We start from the raw sequence: 21,121 nt of genomic DNA, 5'->3' as shown, positions 1-21,121 counted from the left end.
TAGATACTTTGTGTATCTTGGGTAAACTCTGTTGTGATAGATTGTTCTCATAGCATGCAGCTAGATTTGATTTGCTAATTTTTTATTTAAAAATTTTGCAAGTATGATCTTAAATGAGTAGGCCTATAGTTTTCTACTTCGGTACTACCTTTGGTTTTGGTATGTTAATTATGCTAACCTGGTAAAATGAATTGGGAAACAGTCTATCTCTTACTATGCTGAAGACAATTTAAATACCTTAAACCAAAACCAAACCACTGCCTTGGAGCGGATTCCAACTCGTAGTGACCCTATAGGACAGAGTAGAATTGTCCCACAGGGTTTCCAAGGAGTGGCTGGTGGATTTAGAACCACTGACCTTTTGGTTAGCAGCCGAGTTATTAACCACTGGGCCACCAGGGCCCTTTAAATAGCATAGGAGGTATTTATTCCCTGTAGATTTGATAGAATTTGTTGTGTTTCCTTTCACGTTTCATCTTGAAACTTACATATTTCTTATTGTTAGACATTGGCTTATTTCTAATGTTTTGGAACTTTAACAGATGCTGTAGTCAATATTCTTGATCTTAACACATATCCATGATTATTTCCTTAGGATAAATTCCTGGCAGTGAAATTGCTTGGTTCAAGAGTATACAAAATTTTGAGGCTTTTGCTATTCATTGCCATATGTTGCTGGGTGCCGTCGACTTGATTTTGACTCACGACAACCCCATGTGACAGAGGGGAACTGCCCCAAGGGGTTTTCTTGGCAGTAATCTTTCCGGGAGCAGATCACCAGGTCTTTCTCCTGTGGAGCTGCTGGGTGGGTTCGAACCACCAATCTTTTGGTTTGCAGCTGAGTGCTTAATCATTGCACGGTCATTTAAGAGTGCAGCAATTCGTGCTTCTTCCAGCAATGGGTGAGCATGCCAACACTGGGTACCCACCGGTAGTGGATCTTTATCTTTAAAAAAAAAAAAAAAAAACCCTCAAAGAGGTTAGCTAATTTTGGTGAGGAAGAAGTCCTGTCGTGATTTGCATTTGTTTGATAGCTGTTGAGAATGAATACTTTCATGTGTTAATTGGCATTCGTAGTTCTTTTGCAAATTATCTGTATTCTTCAGCCATTAAAAGTTGTTTCCCTTTATTGATCATTAAGAGCTTTTTCTATGACATTAATAAATCTTTTTTAAAAAGAAATTTTCTTGTCATATATTTGAATTAGTTTGGCAAAGTGATCAAAGGAGAACAAGTTACGAGAATTGGGCGGGGGAGGCGATTAACGTGGGCATTGCTGCCCTCCATCACCTGGTTTGACTGTACAGTTGATAGAAACAAGTTAGGCACTCATGGACTGTGTTTACTCCTTCAGAAGACCTATGAAGATTGTCCAGAAGACACTTGGGGATAAAGCCTGTTCTCTTTATTGCCATAACCAGAGTATTTCTTGTTGGTAATATGAAAGTGAAAGCCTTTTTATTTAACCATTATTGAGTGTCCCAGTTGAATTTGGAACAAGAAATCAAATTTATTTTTTATGCACTTTCTTCCCCCATTTTTTTTTTTTTTTTTAAAAAAAGCTTTTTTAAACTTTTACTGAAAAACCCGTGAATATTTTAGCTGCAAAGTTTGCATAGTTTTAATAGGATGGCTGTGTTCACCCTGCATTTTTTCCATATTTAAATTTGAGAGGTCGAGAGTATTCAAAGGGACCTAAGCAGATGCTCGATGAGCATTTAGGAGAGCTGTTGTAGAGGTTTAGGAATGAGAGGGAGGTTTGCACTAGATAAATCTCAGAATTTTTGGAGTAGAAGGGACTCTATGCATCTTCTAGTCTGTCATTCTATATCAGAGGTTCTCAGCCCTGTCACTGTGAACAGGTTTCTCAGCCTTGGCACTTTTGACATTTTGGACCAAGTAATTGTTGTGGAGGGCTATCCTGCGTATTGTAGGATATGGGGCAGCATCTTCAGTTTCTACGCACTAGATGCCAACAGGCTTCGCCACCCCCAGTTGTGACACTCAGAATGTTTCCAGGCATTGCCAAATGTCCAAATGTCCGCTGGGGTGCAGAGTCGCCCCCAGTTGAAAACCACTGGTTTATAACAGAATACTTCGTAATACCTTTTTACCGTGGACTGCCAGAAGAACAAACAAATCTGTCTTGGAAGAAGTATAGGCAGAATGCTCCTTAGAAGTGAAGATGGCAAGACTTCATTTTACGTACTTTGGATGTGTTATCAGGAGGGACCAGCTTCTGGAGAAGGACATCATGCTTGGTGAAGTAAAGGGTCAGCGAAAAAGAGGAAGACCCTTAACGAGATGGATTGACACAGAGGCTGCAACAATGGGCTCAAACAATGATTGTGAGGGTGGCGCAGGACTGGGCAGTGTTTTGTTCTGTTGTGCGTAGGGTTGCTATGAGTCAGAACTGACTCGACACCATCTAACAACAACCATTCTAATATAAAATTATACACATGACTGAAAAAGAAAAAAACAAAGAACAGCCTAATGCCATTATTGTAAAGGAAAATGACTTACAATCGAATAACCTGTATTTCAACATGTACGTGAACAGCCTGACTACATAAAAGACAAAAACGCCTCCTAGGAGGTAGTGTTAACACCTGTTATATCTCCTGCTCCTGTGTTGCATAATGTCCTGTATAGGCTTCCAAAAACTCAAAAACTCACTGCCGTCGAGTTCTGACTCATAGCGACCCTATAGGACAGAGTAGAATTGCCCTGTAGAGTTTCCAAGGAGCGCCTGGTGGATTCGAACTGCTGACCTTTTGGTTAGCAGCCGTAGCACTTAACCACTATGCTTAAACGCCTACAATTGCAGGAAATTGGTGTAGTCTTCGGAGCCAGGCCGGCTGGTCAGTGTTTGAATCTGGCTCTGCCACCTAAAAGCTGTCTAACAATAGATAGGCTACTTAATCTCTTGGAGGCTATTTCCTCCTCTGTAACTGGGGATTATAATGCCTACTTTATGGCTTGTTTTGAAGATTTAACCCTTTCGCGCTCTGCTGTACATACAACAACCATGAAATTTTTCAGCCTCGGGGGTTTATTGGGAAGCTGCCATACCACTGACGGTATGTGTTGCCAAAAGGCAGGGGCCTTTATAACTGTTTGAAACCAAAGAAACAGGTGTGTGACGCAGATTACTGTTTTCAGAGGGTATTGTATGAGTTGTCTGAATTTTTGTTAGGAAAAATAGAAATTTGGGGAAAATTTTTATTTGTGACACGTATGTACCAGTAGACTCTGATGGGGACTCTGGGGTATAATTAGTGGTACTTCATATGGAGCGCTAAACACTTAGGGTAGGTTTGTGGAAGGGGGCAAGAAAAAAAAATCCATACCACCTACCAAAAATTCATACATACTCGATGATTCAGAATGCTTCCATTAATGAAAACACATGGTATCCACAAAAAATTTAAAGCAGAAAATAATTGGGCCATCAAAGGGTTAATAAGCCAGTGTATAAAATAGCTTGTCTGATACTCCATGGGGAGCTATATATGAATTATTTAATCCTTACTAACATCCTAATGGGTCGTACTATTGTTGTCCTTAGCTGCCATCAAGTTGGCCCCCTACTTGTGGTGTGTCCATGAACAGTGGGATTGGATAGTTGTGATCCATAGAGTTTTCGTTGCCTATTTTTTGGAAGTGGATTGCCAGGACTTTCTTCCTGGTCCATCTTAGTCTGGAAACACTGCTGAAACCTGTCCAGCATCACAGCAACATGCAGCCTTTAGTGACAGATGAGTGGTGGCTGTGCTCGAGGTGTGTTGGCTGAGAATGAAACCTGTGTCTCCCATATGAAAGATGAGACTTCTACCACTGAACCACCATTGCCCTCCCTTAGTTCTTTTATTAGCCCTGTTTTTACAGATGGGGTAAAGGAATCAGCTTATAAGTGGTAGAGCTGGGACTCAGAGCTGTCTAATTCCGGAGCTTGTGCTCTCAGCTAGTATGCTGCACTGCGTCCCATATGGTAGCTGACAAATAAAACACATTGCTGTTGAGTCAGTTCCGACTCATAGTGACCCTATAGGACAGAGTAGAACTGCTTCATAGGGTTAGCTGACAAATAGGAGATCTTAATTTTTAGCTCCAGTTTTTACCCATTTCATTTTTTTGTAGCTTTAAATGTGATCCATCCCCCAGTCCCCAAATATTAACATCAGCACTCTCTGTAACTTTTTACCTGTTGGTTCTCGTGTTCCCTTCTGGAGACATAAAATGAATCTTCATCTGCATACAGGTAGGAAAGCTGTTTATCAAATTTCTCACCCTTTTCTGTATATGACCTTGATATTTCTGACAAGCTCATAAATAATACATCCAATTTTCCTTGTAAATAAAATATAACCTTTGTGTTTTTATTATTTATTTATAAAGAACTTTTCTGATAAGTAACCCCTGATACAGATTTTGTAGCTTTAGTGTAGCCTTTCTGTAACACAAGTGCAGGGAGATAAGGCATTACATCTACATTTTAGATTTTCTGTGTTATATGTACACATAAGATGGCGTAGTGGTTAAGTGCCACGGCTGCAGACCAGAAAGCCAGCAGTTCAAATCCACCAGATGCTCCTTGGAAACTCTATGGGGCAGTTCTACTCTGTCATATAGGGTCACTATGAGTCAGAATCGACTCAACAGTACACATAAGGAACTTGATTTGTTTTATGGTATAATCAAACCTATGGTATTATGAGGTATTTGTGTTGACTTTTTTCTGTGTAAATGATAAAAATCTTCAAAATATTCTAAATTACCCTTTAATATTAAAGGAATTGGTACCAACCAGATACAAGTAAGTTTTTTATTTGTAGTTCTCCGTTGTGAATTGTATATGTGAATATGTATAGTACCTCATTATCAGGGATGTAGAAGAATGATGTTATGGGTCCGTTATTTTTCAGCTAATTTAGATGTAAGCCTCAGGCACAGAAGTGATAAAACTTCTTAAAAAAATTTTAACCTGAGGTTCATTTGGTTTTATTTTTAAAATATTTTTATGTGGAGCTTAAAAAAAAAAAAAAAAACTTTTTGTTTTTTTGAGATAATCATAGGTTCATATGCAGTTGTAAGAAATAATACAAAGAATTTCTCTAGACCTTTGCCCCGTTTTCCCAGGGGTAACTTCTTGCATAACCAGAGTTCAGTATCATAGTCAGGAAGTTGACATTATACGATCTACTAATCTTATTCAGATTTTACTAGTTTTAAGTGCACTCATTGTGTGTGCTTATGTGTGTTTTCTGTGTGATTTTATCATATATGTAGATTCATGTGGTCACCACCACAATCCAGTTACAGAACAGTTCTATCACAAGGGTCCCTCATATTACATTTTATAGTCACAGCCACCCTCCCCGAAGCCTCTTGAAACCGTTAATGTGTTTTCTGGGTCATTTTTCCAAGGAGCCCTGGTTCATTTCAGTGGGAAATGGTATTTAGAGACCACAGTCTGCATGTTAGGAGTGTGACGTGTGGTTCCCCCTCACCCTTTTTATTTACGGTGGTGAAAACATACACACCAAAACACCTGCCAACACAGCTTCTACATTTAGGATTCCACGACATTGGTTACCTTTTTCGTGTTGTGTCGCCATTATCGTTGTCCTCCCCCAAATATTCCAGCACTATTAACATAAACTCAGTACTCCCCCTCAAACACAGACTCCTCTTTTTCCCTTCCTTCCCACTCCTGGTAACCATTTAATAAATTTTGGTTTCTATATATTTGCTTATATATTTGGAAACCCTGGTGGCGTAGTGGTTAAGTGCCATGGCTGCCAACCAAAGGGTCGGCGGTTCGAATCCACCAGGCGCTCCTTGGAAACTCTATGGGGCAGTTCTGCTTGGTCCTGTAGGGTAGCTATGACTTGGAATCGACTTGATGGCACTGGGTTTTTGGGTTGCATATTTGCTTATTTTATATAAGTGAGATCATACAATATTTGTCCTTTTATGACTGAATTTATTTCACAGATCATAGTAATTTCAAGGTTCATCCATGTTGTGGCATGCATCAGAACTTTATTTCTCTTCACAGCTGCATAATATTCCATTCATATATACTACCTTTTCTTATACAATATTTGACCTTTTGCCTCTGACTAATTTCACTCAGCATAATGCCTTCCAGGTTCCTCCATGTCATGAAATGTTTCACAGATTCATCACTGTTCTTTATCGATGCATAGTATTCCATTGTGTGAATATACCACAATTTATTTACCCATTCATCCGTTGATGGACACCTTGGTTGCTTCCAGCTTTTTGCTATTGTAAACAGAGCTGCAATAAACATGTGTGTGCATATATCTGTTTGTGTGAAGGCTCTTATTTCTCTAGGGTATATTCCGAGGAGTGGGATTTCTGGGTTGTATGGTAGTTCTATATACTACCTTTTCTTAATCCATTCATCTGTCGATGGACACTTCTATTGTTGCCAACTTTTACTCTCCCACTGACAGTGGATGAGGGTCCCAGTTTCTCCACAACTTTGCAAACACTTGTTTTCTGTTTTTTGATCATTGCTATTCTAATGTGAGTGAGGTGATATATCAATTTGGTTTTGATTTATAGCTCCCTAATGGCTAATGGGAAATGCTGGTGGTGTAGTGGTTAAGTGCTATGGCTGCTAACCAAAGGGTTGGCAGTTCGAACCTGCCAGGCGCTCCTGGGAAACTCTATGGGGCAGTTCTACCTTATCTTGTAGGGTTGCTATGAGTTGGAATCGACTCAGTGGCACTGGGTTTTGGTTTTGGAATGGTTAATGAGAGCCCTGGTGGCACACCGAAAGGTTGGTGGTTCAAACCCACCAGCTGCTCTGTGGGAGAAAGATGTGGCAGTCTGCTTCTGTAACTATTACAGCCTTGGAAACCCTATGGGGTAGTTCTGCTCTATCGTCAGTATGAGTTGAAATTGACTCGATGGCATGGGTTTGTTTGTTTTTGGAATGGCTGATGATGTTGAGCATCCTTTCGTGTGCTTGTTGGCCATTTCAGTATCCTCTGTGGTGAAATACCTGTTCAAGTCCTTTGCCCATTTTTTGATTGGGTTGTTTGTCTTTTTGTTAAATTATAGAAGTTTTATATATATTTTTGATACTATGCCGCTATCTGATATATGGTTCCTGAGAATTTTCTCCCAACCTGTAGGTTATCTTTTCACTTGACTGATAAAGTCCTTTGATGTACATGGCATGTGTTTTTCATAGCAATTTTTCTAAATGACATATTACCCTGCCTCTTTAAGTGTGGGGTGCACTGGACATCATTTAGTCTTTTTTTTTTTTGGATTAGTCATTATTATGACTGTGAGTTTTGGTACTGTGAGGTGCAGAAAGCAATTTGGCCTTTGTTCTTGGTTCTTTCTAACTAGACCACGCCCGAGGCTAACCAGTAGGGGCTGACTAGATCTAGAGGACCACTGGATAGCCTAATGTTGACTAGCCTCAGGGAGTATGATATAACCTATCATTGCCTCCTGGGGAGGCTGATAAGAGCCCTGAACCCTAAGGCTCATATGGGCTTCATGGTTTGTGAGAACATGTGCTCTCGGGAGCGTAGCATACCCCCTTTGAACATGGCAGCTTTGCATTGGGAACCCTCCGAGACCTTGCTCTATATGTCTTTTTTGGTTATAATAAATTCGTAGGCGTGAGTATGGCATACTGTCTCCGTGAGTCATTCTAGCAAGCTTGCGGCTGGTATCTGCCTATTTGGCAATCTGAAAGAAGGTCCTTTTAACTTTTGAACTCTGATCCAGCTCTGGGTGGCTAGTGTCAGAGAAATGCTACATGGGCAGCTGGTCTGAAGGAAGGTGTCTTTTTTAACTTAGGAGCTCTGACCCACCTCTGGGTGTCTAAGATCAGAGAGAGAGTGTTGTGTGAGTGGCTGGCAACAAGGATGGAGAAGTGGGACTAGATCCATCTCCACGTTTTGGGGATTGGGTTCATGTTGGTCCTTACTGCGTAGTTAGTAACAAAGGTGGAATTTGACCCCTTTGCCTCTTACTTAGTGTACATACTGAGCTGTAAGCTGGTGACTCCCCAGCGGTTTTTTGTTTTTTAAATAAAATGGTGCTATGAGTTTTTTTTTTTTTTAGTTGGAACTCTCACATTAAATGGTTCTAGATTCCATTCAATTCTAGTCATTGTTTTATTTTTGCTTCCTGTGACCTGGTCCGTTTTGCTGTCAGTATGTTTCTCACCTGCAGGACTTTTCAACTTGCTGTCAGCCCTCTTCTCTAAACTCTGCTTTTTCTGTATGCTTTGTTCTCTGATTGTATCCTAGGTCAAAACCAAGGGCTGTTTTGTGATACAATTGGGTCTTAGAGAATAACATTAAGTCAGATGGGAAAGGAATTCTACTTCTCAACTAAGCATGCAAGTGCATGAGTTTTCCATTTCCATTTAGCTTGAAGACTTACAAGGGCTGTTAACACACACTACATATTGCTGGGCTCCACCCCCAGAGTTTCTGATTCAAGGTCTGGGATGGGTTCTGAGAATTTGCATTTCTAGCACCTTCTCAGGTGACGGTGATGCTGTAATTCCACAACACTTTGAGAATCTCTGATCTAGGCTAAACTTGAAGAAACACCTAAAAGCTGGCACAGACCTGGCTGCTGGTAGGAAACATCTCCCGTGAGGCTGTTGAACTTACGGAGCTACACTCTAACGCAGTTGCTACTGCTGCTCGCATCAATGCCACTTTTGATTCACAAGCTGGACCTATAATCACTGGGAAGCTACTAATCATACACCAAGGAGAATGGAACCTTGTTTCTTTCTTTTTTTTTTTTTACTTTTTATTGTGCTTTAAGTGAAAGTTTACAAATCAAGTCAGTCGCTCATATGAAAATTTAGATACACCTTGCTATATAGTCTTAGTTGCTCTTCCCCTAATGAGACAGCACACTCCTCTCCTCCACGCTCTTTTTTCATGTCCATTCGGCCAGCTTCTGACGCCCTCTGCTCTCTCATCTCCCCTCCAGACAGGAGATGCCCACAGAGTCTCATGTGTCTACTTGATCCAAGAAGCTCACTCTTCACCAGTACCATTTTCTATCCCATAGTCCAGTCCAATCCCTGTCTTAAGAGTTGGCTTTGGGAATAATTCCTGGCTTGGGCTAACACAAGGTCTGGGGACCATGACCTCTGGGGCCTTTCTAGCCTCAGTCAGACCATTAAGTCTGGTCTTTTTACGAGAATTTGAGGTCTGCATCCCACTGCTCTCCTGCTCCCTCAGGGGTTCTCTGTTGTATTTCCTGTCAGGGCTGTCACTATAGTTTTGCTTTTTTTTTTTTTTAGAATTTCTTATGAATGGAATCTGTCATGGATTGAATTGTGTCCCCCCAGAATATGTGTAAACTTGGTTAGGCCCTAATTCCCAGTGTTGTGTGGTTGTCCTCCATTTTGTGATTTTCGTATGTGTTATAAATCATAATCTCTGCCTGTGGTTAAAGAGGATTAGGGTGGCATGTAACACACTTGCTCAGGTCACATCCCTGATCCAATGTAAAGGGAGTTTTCCCTGGGGGTGTGGCCTGTACCACCTTTTATCTGGCAAGAGATTCAAGGAAAGGGAAGCAAGCAGAGAGTTGGGAACCTCATACCACCAAGAAAGCAGTGCTGGGAGCAGAGCACATCCTTTGGACTTGGGGTTCCTGTGCAGCGAAGCTCCTAGTTCAGGAAGGTTGATGACAAGTACCTTCCTCCAGAGCCAAAAGAGAAAGCCTTTCCCTGGAGCTAATGCCCTGAATTTGGACTTTTAGCTTACTAGATTGTGAGAGAATAAATTTCTCTTTGTTGAAGCTATCCACTTGTGGTATTTCTGTTGTAGCAGTACTAGATGACTAATATGTGGTCCTTTTGTGTCTTGTTTCTTACACTTAACATGATGCTTTCGAAATTTATCCCTGTTGTTGTTTGTATTAGTATTTCATTTCTTTCTGTTGCTTAGTGGTAGTATTCCTGTGTATGGACACACCGTAATTTGGCTATTTATAGTTAGTAGATGCTTAGGTTGTTTCCCAGTTTTGACTATTATGAGTAAAGCTTCTATGAGTTTTTTTTTTTTTTTAACTGTAGATGAAGGTTTACAGAGCAAACTAGCTTCTCATTAAACAATATACATACCGTTTTGTGACATTGGTTGCCAACCCCATGACTCATCAACACTCTTCCTTTTCTCGACCTTGAGTTTGCCATTACCAGCTTTCCTGTCCTGTCCTGCCTTCTCGCCCTTCCTCCTGGTCTGGTATGCCCATTCAGTCTTGTTTTATTTTGTGGGCCTGTCTTATCTTTGGGTGAAGGGCGAACCTCAGGAGTGGCTTCATTACTGAGCTAAAAGGGTGTCCGGGGGCCATACTCTTGGGGTTTCTCCAGCCTCTGTCAGACCAGTAGGTATGTTTTTTTTTTTTTTTTGTGTGTGTGTGTGTGAGAGAGAGTTAGAATTTTCTGCGTTTTTCTCCAGCTCTGTCCCAGACCCTCTATTGTGATCCCTGTCAGAGCAGTCGGTGGTTGTAGCTGGGCACCATCTAGTTGTGCTGGACTCTGGTGGAGGCTGTGGTAATTGTAATCCATTAGTCCTTTGGACTAATCTTTCCCTTGTGTCTTTGGTTTTCTTCAGCCTCCCTTGCTGCGGATAGGTGCTATGAGCATTTGTGTACAAATCTTTGACGTAGTTATATAAGGATTACATCAGAGGTAAGCAACTATAAAGTTGAAATAAACAATGGACATTTTTTAATACTAGAACATTTCATACTAGTCAAGATGTATAGTACAATTCAGCCACCATTATATGAATTTTACCAGGTAGGTTTGTTTGTTTAATTGTACTTTAGTTGAATATTTACAGAGCAGACTAGCTTCTCACTGAACAATTAGTACACATATTGTTTTGTGACATTGGTTGCCAACCCCACCATATGTCTACACTTTCCCCTTCTTGACCCTGGGTTCCCTATTAGCAGCTTTCCTCGTCCGCCCTGCCTTCTTGTCCTTGCCCCTGGGCTGATGTGCCCATTCAGTCTTGTTTTATGGGCCTGTCTAATTGTCAGCTGAAGGCTGAACCTCAAGGAGTGACTTTATTACTGAGCTAAAAAGGTATCGGGGGCCATACTCTCAGGGTTTCTCCAATCTCCGTCAGACCAGTAAGTCTGGTCTCTGTCTTTTTTTTTCTTTTTTTCTGAGTTAGAAATCTGTTCTACATTTTTCTCCAGCTCCGTCTAGTATCCTCTCTTGTGATCCCTGCCAGAGCAGTTGGTGGTGGTAGCTGGGCACCATCTAGTTGTGCTGGACTCAGCCTGGTTGAGGCTGTAGTACTTATGATCCATTAGTCCTTTTGACTAACCTTTCCCTTGTGTCTTTGGTTTTCTTTATTCTTCCGTGCACCAGATGGGGTGAGACCAGTGGAGTATCTTAGATGGCCACTTGCAAGCTTTTAAGACCCCAGATGCTACTCACCAAAGAAGAATGTAGAATATTTTTATAAACTATGTTATGCAATTAAGCTAGATGTTCCCCAAGACCATGGTCCCCACAGCCCTCAGCCCAGTAATTCGGTCCCTCAGGGAGTATGGATGTGTCTATGGAGCTTTTATGACCTTGCCTTGGACAAGTTTTGCTGGCTTCCCCAGTATTGTGTACTGTCTTACCCTTCCTTCACCAAAGTTATACCAGGTAGTTGTTCAAATCATCTTAATTTTTGATTTATATTTAGTTCAATTATTCGTAATTGTCAAAAAGGTGGTATTCAACAGCTGATATAAGTGTATGTATGGGTCAAAATGGACTGCTATTTATTCAGTTCGGGCAGACTGGTGTTATTCTACTTCCTATGTATTTGAAACTCCATATACAGCCATGCTGGATGAAGAAGCGTGAAAATCATTGGACTGAAAAGCAGGTATATTTTCTATCTATTTAGGTATTTACATATTTTAGATCTCCCTCACTGCCTGGTCCTGCACCGTCCTCATGATCAGTTGTGGATCGTACTATTGTGAGCCATAATGTTTTCGTTGGCTGATTTTTCAGACATAGATCACCAGGCCATTGTTCTTAGTCCGTCTTAGTCTGGAAGCTCTGCTGAAGCCTGATCAACATCAGAGCAACACACAAAGCTCCACTGAGGGTCAGTGATTGCACAAGAGGTGCACTGGCTAAGAATTGAACCTAAGTCTCCCACATGGAGGCAGGAGTTCTACCACTGAACCACCTACCACTGCTCTAAAGAGAGCGTTTTTGTTGTCATGGAGTTGGTTCCAACTCACAGCAAGCCCATGTGACAGAGGTGCTCCACAGAGTTTTCTTGGCTGTAATCTTTACAGAAGCAGGTTGCCAGGTCTTTCCGCAGTAGAACCACTGGGTGGTTTGAACTGCCAACCTTTCAGTTAGGAGCTGAGCACTTAACCATTGCATCACTAGAATTCTTTACATTAATCTTATGGGCTAACAATAACAATGTGGGGTGGTGGCCAAAAAAAGCAAGGGTAAATTTCCAGGGCATCTCAAGAAGTATAATCCTTGGAGGAAGGGAGATAGTGGTTCCATTAAACTCTGTGCTGGTATTGTATTAGGATCAGAGTGTCTTATATAGAATTTTGACTACCTAGTGCAGGGGAAGAGTAGCTAGGATAATGGAATTTAGAAATTATTGAAGGGTTAGGAGGTATTTTATCTGTAGAAGGAAAGAGACAGTGGGTGTGAGATATTATCAGATACTAGAATTTAACTCTAGAGGACAGAACTAAGATCTTTAAGGAAGCAGATTTAGAGTCATGTAACTAAAAGCAGATATTTCTAAAGATGTTTAATTGTCCACGGAAAGAGGACGGATCTTCTGAAATTCTCTGTGTGGTAGAAATGGCTGCCTGATGAGGTAGTGAATTCAGTTATTAGATTTATGTTTGCGTGGAAGCCATATAATCACTTATCTGTAGTATCAGGAATAGATTCCTGCATGAGCTAGGACTTGGTGTTTTTCAAACTATTTTAACCTCTATCCATAGTAAGGAACACATTTTTCATTGCAACCCAATCTGTTCATGTAAGTATCTGAAATAAAAAATTTCGTGAAATAACATATATCCATATTAAGTGTGGTGCTGATGTTTCCTACTGTCTTTTCTTTCTTTTTTTAAAGGCAAGTTGCTAATCACGAAACAGATTTCACAGTTTACTAATGGATTGCGACTCAGTTTGAGGTACACTGGACTGGAATAAATCTCTAAAATCTTTGCACCGCTGTCATCCTGTGTTTGTTTCTACTCAATAATGTAGAACTAAAAATTCCAAAAACCAAACCCATTGCTGTCGAGTTGATTCCGACTCATAGCGACCCTATAGGAGAGAGTAGAACTGCCCCACAGGGTTTCCAAGGAGCACCTGGTGAACTCAAACTGCTGACCTTTTGGTTAGCAGCCTGAGCTCTTAACCACTGTGCCACAAGGGCTCCACCAGATGCCCAGAGGTTATTAATTTTGATCAACCAACCTAGAAAGGTTGTAAATGAAAAACTATCCTGCGTAAACTTGTTATTCAGTTTTAGAACTGGTTTATCTGGGTAAAAGGATGCAATTTCTCACTGGTGGTTGCCTTAAATCAGGTGTCCTTGAGATTCTGTAAAGTGAGATGGGATTATGTAGAGTGAAACAACTTTCTGTTGTACTAAGGAATTAACTTCAGTATGGTGGAAAAAGTGATTCCCAAATGCCGTATCTGTTTGACCTAATATTACAAAGTAATTGATGATGTTAGCCCTTTTACCTGCATGTGGACTGCTGTTTGTCTGTGATGAATATTTCTAGACTAATTATCCCTGCCAGCCCCCACCCCCCCCCCCCCCGCCACTCTACTGTTTCCTCTCCCTTCCCTTACTCTGTGAGGCATGCTAAGTGATTATGGACTTAATTTCAGTTTTAGCCTACACAAAGCATGATTCAGCGTGTAAAGTTACTACAAGTAATGATTACTTTTAATAATTCCTAGAAGAGGCTGGAGGTGATGAGATTTTTAGAGCACAGAGAGAAGAAAGCTAGCTAGGTGGAGGGATACTCCTGAAAGGAAAGAAGAGATTACGTTTTCAGGAAATTTATCTGTTTTAGCAGACGTTTATCTATTTAGTCCTGGGAAAATCTAAGTGTAGTTTTAAAAAAAATCATTATTTTTTAAAAAATCTTTTAAGACCATTGAAGTAAATTATGTGCATGTTTTATGAGCAAAGAGTTTGAGATGGAACAATAAAATAAAATTATAACCATTTAAACTAAAGGAAAAAAAAGCTTAAAGAAAAACTACAAAATTCTTCGAAGAAATTTCAGGGGCAAGGCTATCGGGCCTAGCTTTTAATAATGAATTATCTGATACAAAGCAAGCACGAACAGCAAAAGACAATAAATAAATGGGACCTCATAGAAATCAGATACTTTTGTTCATCAAAAGACTTTACCAAAAAACTGGAAAGATAAGCTACCTAGTGGGAGAGTATCTTTGGAAACCATATATTCGGTAAGAATCTATAACCAAAATATGTACATAAAACTTGGACAACTTAACAGTAAAAAGACAACTTATTCAAAAATGAGCAAAGGACATTTCACCAAAGAGAATGTTCGGATGGCCAACAAACACATGAAAAGATGTTCAGTGACATGAGCCATCATATGCAAATGAAAACCACAGTGACATACAATTTCACTCCCACTAGGTCTGAATCGACGGCACTGGGTTTACTGGGTTGGGGTGGCTAAGATAAAACAAAACAAAAAGACAGCAAAATAACAAATGTTGGCAAGGATGTGGGGAAATTGGAACACTTATCCGTTGCTGGTGGGAATGCAAAACGGTACAGCCATTTTGGGAAACAGCGTGGTAGTTGCTCTAAAAACTGAAAATAGATCTACCGTATCACTCAGTAATTCCACTGCTAGGAATACACCTAAAGAGCTTGAAAGCAGTGACATTAACAGACGTGTTCATTGCAGCATTATTCACAATAGCCAAAATGTGGTACATGCGTCCAATGGAATACTACTCAGCCAGAAAGAGAAATGAAGTCCCGATACATGCTACAACATGAATGGAGCTTGTAGGGTTAATGTTTTGATTTTGGCCCTTTCTTCATTTTGGATGTGTGCACTTATTGCTATAAATTGACCTCTGAGCACTGCTTTTGCTGCGTCCCGAAGGTTCTGGTAGTATGTGTTTTCATTCTCATTTGATTCTGTGAATTTCTTTATTCCATTCTTAATTTCTTTTATAACCCAGTAGTTTTTGAGCAAGGTGGTGTTCCGTTTCCATGTGTTTGATTTTTTGTCCTTGCTTTTTCTGTTACTAATTTCTGCTTCTATGGCTTTATGGTCAGAAAAGATGCTTTGTAATATTTCGATGCTTTGGATTCTTTTAAGGCTTGCATTGTGGCCCAATATGTGGCCTATTCTGGAGAATGTTCCATGTACATTGGAAAAGGAACTATACTTGGCTTCTGTTGGGTGGAGTGTGCTGTATATGTCTGTGAGATCAAGTTGGTTGATTGTGGCATTTAGATCATCTGTGTCTTTATTGAGCTTATTTCTGGATGTTCTGTGCATCACTGAAAGCGGTGTGTTGAAGTCTCCTACTATTGTTGCGGAGCTGTCTGTTTCTGTTTTCAATGCTGATAGTTTGTTTTATGTACGCACCCTGTTGTTGGGTGCTTAAATATTTTTTATGGTTATTTCCTCCTGGTGTATTGACCCTTTAATCATTATATAGTGTCCTTATCCTTTGTGATGGATTTTAAAGTCTATGTTGTCATTAATATTGCCACTCTTTTGATTGTTGTTTGCTTGATATATTTTTTCCATCCTTTGAGTTTTAGTTTATGTCTTTAAGTCTAAGGTGTGTCTCTTATAGGCAGCGTATAGACAGATCATGTTTTTTTTATCCATTCTGCCACTCTTTCTGTTTATTGGTATACTTAGTCCGTTTATGTTCAGTGTAATTATAGATAGGTATGAGTTTAGTGCTGTCATTTTGATGTATTTTGTGTGTGTGTGTGTGTGTGGTGTTGACAGTTTCTTTGTTTCACTTAGTTTTCTGTGCTGAGTCTTTTAATTTTTTTTTTGTTTCATCCTTTTTGTTGTTGATTTTGTATTTGCTGAGTATGTTTTTTTTTTTTTTTTTGATATGTAGGATTGTTAGTTTCCTTTTTGGTTACCTTAATATTTACCTCTGTTTTTCTGAGTTTAAACCAATCTTTTATTTCTTTATTTCGCCTTCATTTCCTCTCCATATGAAAGATCTATGACTACATTATTTAATAAAAAAAAAAAAAAAACTAGTTGCCGTCGAGTTGATTACAACTCATAGCGACCCTATAGGACAGGATAGAACTGCCCCATAGAGTTTCCAGGGAGTGCCTGGTGGATTTGAACTGCTGATCTTTTGGTTAGCAGCCATAGCACTTAACCACTACACCACCAGGGTTTCCTGCCTTATTTAGTCCCTCTTTTTTTTTTTTTTTTTAATATTACCATGTTTTACGTACTGATATCTCTATTTTCCCTGTTTTCAGTGTTTTAGCTTTGATTTATTTGTGCCTCCCCTATCTGGGTTAATAGCTGGTTCCTGCCTGTCCTGTATTCTGGTCTTGGGTTGTTATCTGATGTTTTTGATTTTCTAACTGGAGGACTCCCTTCAGTATTTCTTGTAATTTTGGTTTGGTTTTTACAAATTCCCTAAACTTCTGTTTATCTGGAATTGCACTAATTTTGCCGGCATATTCGAAAGACAGTTTAGTTGGATGCATAATTCTTGGCTGGCAATTTTTTTCCTTCAAGACTTAATATATATCATCCCATTGCCTTCTTGCCTGCATAGTTTCTGCTGAGGGTCTAAGTTTAGCGTTATTGACTCTCCTTTGTAGATGACTCTTTGTCTATCCCTAACAGCTCTTAAAATTCTTTCTTTATCTTTGGTTTTGGCAAGTTTGATTATAATATGCCTTGGTGATTTTCTTTTGGGATCTGCCTTGTGTGGGGTTTGATGAGCTTCTTTGGTAGATATCTTCTCATCTTTCATGATATTAGGGAAGTTTTCTGCCAACACATCTTCAACAATTCTCTCTGTATTTTTTGTTATCCCCCCCCCCACCCCCCCGTTCGGGTACTGCAGTCACTCTTAGGTTATTCCTCTTGATAGAGGCCCACATAATTCTTAGGGTTTCTTCATTTTTTTTTTTTTAAGTTCTTTTATCAGATTATGCCTTAAATAAGTTGGTGTCAAGTGCTTTATCTTCAGTCTCACTAATTCTGACTTCCATTGCCTCAGTTCTGGTCCTGTGACTTTATACTGAGTTGTCTAATTCTGAAATTTTATTGTTCTTTTGGATTTCTGTTTGCTGTCTCTCTGTGGATTCTTGCAGCTTATTAAATTTGTCATTATGCTCTTGTATAACCTTCTTAAGTTCCTCTATTGCTTTGTCTGTGTGTTTTCTTGGCTTGTTCTGCATTTTGCCTGATCTCCTTCCTAATCTCTTGAAGAACTCTGTACATTAATCTTTAAAATTCTACCTGCGGTACTTTCAAAAAGTTTTCTTCCTCTGGAATGTTTCTTGATTCTTTGTTTTGGGAGCTTGCTGAAGCCATCATGGTCTGCCTCTTTTTGTGATTTGATATTGACTTTTGTCTCTGAGCCATCAGTAAGTTACTGTATTTGTGTTTGCTTACTGTGTCCTAGCTTCTTACTTTGCAGTGCCCAAATAGGCTGGTCATGTGAGCTAGTTTGATTTCTGGTGCCTTGGAAGCTCTTGTGTCTTGCCACCATGTGGTTAGAGCTGTTACTAGGTATGTGAGCCCAGGAGTCCTTTTACTTTTCTTGTATAAATTGAGCTCGGGTGTCCAGGTAGTTGGTCACAAAGTATGTGGTGCAGGCTCTCACCTACAGCCCTACACAGGCAGGGGTGATTGGAGTAGGCGCAGGTGTCTCGCTGTAGTAGGAGGTCATGTGCTGAGCAAGGCCAGAGGCTGATGGCTGCCCCTGAATGTCTGGAAGGAAAGTGTGTCCCTGTTCCCTAGAGCATGTAGGTGGGTGGGTTTTGCAGCTAGACTATGGGCACCCAATGCTGTGGGCTGTAAGGACTGGGAGGCACCACTTATTCTTGGACCCCTGTCATGGGTGGCTAGGTGGCGTGGGTGGGGCCACCAGTCCTTAGGCCTCTGATGTGGGTAGGGATGACCCTGCTTAGTGGGTAGGGTGGTATAAAATGTCATGAATCTGCTACTCCACCTTATAGCTTATACAGTTGAAAATAGACTTCAGGTATATACCCTGTTGTAATGTGCTAATGTGGGCCTACGCTGTTGAAATGGGCGCACTCAAGTCTGTGCAGGGTGAAAGGCCTTCAAAGTCCATGGACCTCTTATGCCTGTGCCTAGGCAAAGAGTCTGTGTCTGCCTGAGTTCCTGGCTTAGGGGAGCTGGCAGATTATTTTTTCCTGTTTGTTAATTTGTTTTCTCTCCAAAGCTGGGAGAATGGCTCACGGCACGCAGTGGGTCCTATTTCCGGCCCAGGGGACATGGCAATTGCTGAAGCCAGCCCAGGACCTGGTGCAGAGCAGGAAGGGAGCAGGTAAATGGGAGAGAGGTTCTTCCCAAAGGGGGTGTTCTTTGAGCCACGTGATAGGTTAGACGCATGTACTTATCTTTTGCTGATTGAGCGCCACTTTTAACTGGTTCTGAGCTATGAGTAGACTTGCCGCCACTTGGTCTCTTTTGATGTGGAAGAAGCATCCCAGAGCCATTGCTTGCCTCACCGCACACACCAGGCAATCCAGCCTGCAGGTTGCAGTTCCCACTGGGTCATGTTTGGGAACTCCTTGCTGCTTCTGAACCATTTCTCCTCCCCATGCTGTTCGGGCTGATTCCTCAACTTCGCCTTTGATGTTCAGGACTCCTAGATTGTCATATATAATCGATTCACTTTTTTTGGAGGGGGACCGCAGGAAGTATCCGACTGCTCCACCGTCTTGGCCCTGCCATGAATGGAGCTTGAAGACATTTTGCTGAGTGAATTAAGTCAGTTATAAAAGGACAAATATTATATGAACTTACTTACATTAAAAAGACAAGAACAGGCACATGTATAAAGACCAATGTTTATTAGTGGTTACCAGAGGTGAGAGGGAGAGGGGAAGAAGTGGTCATTGCTTATGGAGCACTGAGTTTGTGTTTATGGTGATGGAAGATTCACATTAATGAAGGGGTGCACAGCCGATCAATGTAATTGGTGTCAATAAGTTGTATACCTGTAAAAAGTTGAATTAGCAAAAGTGTGATATATGTATATATAACAACAACAACAAAAAGCTGCTGAGGCAGTACAACCAAATACCTCATAGGATTTGATTTCTTGGTTTGGAGGGTTAGGGTCATGGTTTTATGGGACATCCCAGTTAATTGGCCTAATACTGTATTTAGTGCATCTGTTCTATATTCTTAGTTTCTTACTAGTGCCTGGGATCTTAAAAGCTTACAAGAGACCACCCAAAGTACAACAATTGGTCTCTATTCACCTGGAGCAACAGAGGAAGAATAGGAGAGTCAGGAATAGGAGGAAGAAATGGAATGCATGTCTAATTCCTCTGTGAACAACTACCTCCTTTGCCATGAGACCAGAAGAACTGGATGGTTCCCAGCTGCCATTACTGAGTGTTTTTATCAAAGATTCTATAGAAGAATCTGGGTCAAAAGGGGGAAAATACAGATCAGAATTTCAATTTGTCATGGAATCCATGTTTCTGGAGCCATTGAGGCTGGATGAACCCTAGGAACCGTTGCCCTGAGATTATCTTTAAACCTTAAACCAAAAATATCCCCTGATGTCTTCTTTAAACCAAACAGTAGTTTAACTTAATTAGTATGAATGTCTGCCTTGAGTATTGCGGTCTGTTTTATATCTATATGTGTGTCTCTCTGTATGTGTATATAGAGAGAGGAAACCCTGGTGGCATACTGGTTAAGTACTACTGCTGCTAACCAAAGGGCCGGCAGTTCGAATCCGCCAGGCGCTGCTTGGAAACTATGGGGCAGTTCTACTCTGTCCTATAGGGTTGCTATGAGTCAGAATCAACTTGACGGTACTGGGTTTGGTTTGGTTTATATATATAAAATAAAAACCAGTATATTTTAAATTTTATTGTGCTTTGGTTGAAAGTTTACAGAGCAAATCAGTTTCTTATTCAAAATTTTATACACAAATTGTTTTTTTGACATTAGCTGCAATCCCCATAATGTGTCAGCACTCTCCACCTTTCCATCCCAGTTTCCACGTTTCCATTCGTCCAGTTTTCCTGTCCCTTCCTGCCTTCTGTCTTTGCTTTTGAACAGGTGTTGCCCATTTGGTCTCTTATACTTGATTGATCTAAGAAGCATGTTCCTCATGTGTATTATTTGTTTTATAGGTCTGTCTAATCTTAACTGAAAGATAAACTTCTGGAGTGGCTTTAGTTCTAAGTTAGAAGGGTATCGAGGGGCCGTAGTCTTGGGGGTTTCTCCAGTCTCTGTCAGACAAGCAAGTTTGGTCTTTTTTGTGAGTTTGAATTTTGTTCTGCATTTTTCTCCTGCACCATCCAGGACCCCCTATTGTGATCCCTGTCAGAGTGGTCGGTGGTGGTAGCTGGGCACTGTTTAGTTACGGGCTCAGGCTGATGGAGGCTGTGGTTCGTGTGGTCCATTAATCCTTTGAACTGATATTTTCCTTGTGTCTTGTTTTTTTTTTCATTCTCCTTTGCTCTGGACAGAATGGAACCAATAGATATACTTTAGATAGCCACTTGGAAGTTTTTAAGACCCCAGACGCTACTCACCAAAGTAGAATGTAGAAAATTTTCTTTTTGAACTGTGTTGTGACAGTTGACCTAAATGTCCCTCAAGACCATGGTCCCCAGCACTCAGCCCCAGTAACTTGATCCCTCAAGGTATTTGGGTGTGTTTAGGAGGCTTCTATGACTGTGCACCCTTTGTATGCTATCATATATATGAATATACATGCTATACATATAAATATGTATGTAAAAATGTCCAGTCTAGCCTATATGTGTATGTGGGTATACTT

At 40.5% G+C, this 21,121-nt stretch overlaps 1 protein-coding gene across 4 annotated transcripts in view; it reads left to right on the top strand.

Moving 5' to 3' along the window:
• Positions 1-21,121, top strand: part of RABEP1 (rabaptin, RAB GTPase binding effector protein 1) — a 119,905-nt gene that overhangs the window by 15,640 nt on the left and 83,144 nt on the right. For 2 of the 4 annotated variants that reach the window (XR_010318439.1, XM_023556333.2), the window contains exon 1: positions 18,391-18,637. The exons of the other annotated variants lie outside the window; for them this stretch is intronic. Coding sequence is in view for 1 of the 2 variants with exons in the window: in XM_023556333.2 (XP_023412101.1) it covers positions 18,541-18,637 (97 nt within the window). In the remaining variant the exon portion in view is untranslated. Of the gene's footprint in view, positions 1-18,390; positions 18,638-21,121 lie in introns of those variants that run through there. 4 annotated transcript variants of the gene reach the window in all.

The sequence above is a fragment of the Loxodonta africana genome, chromosome 18 (assembly GCF_030014295.1).
Source record: "Loxodonta africana isolate mLoxAfr1 chromosome 18, mLoxAfr1.hap2, whole genome shotgun sequence".
Classification (NCBI taxonomy): domain Eukaryota; kingdom Metazoa; phylum Chordata; class Mammalia; order Proboscidea; family Elephantidae; genus Loxodonta; species Loxodonta africana.
The sequence above is the reverse complement of the archived record's forward strand: the minus strand, read 5'-3'. Positions and strand labels throughout refer to the sequence as shown.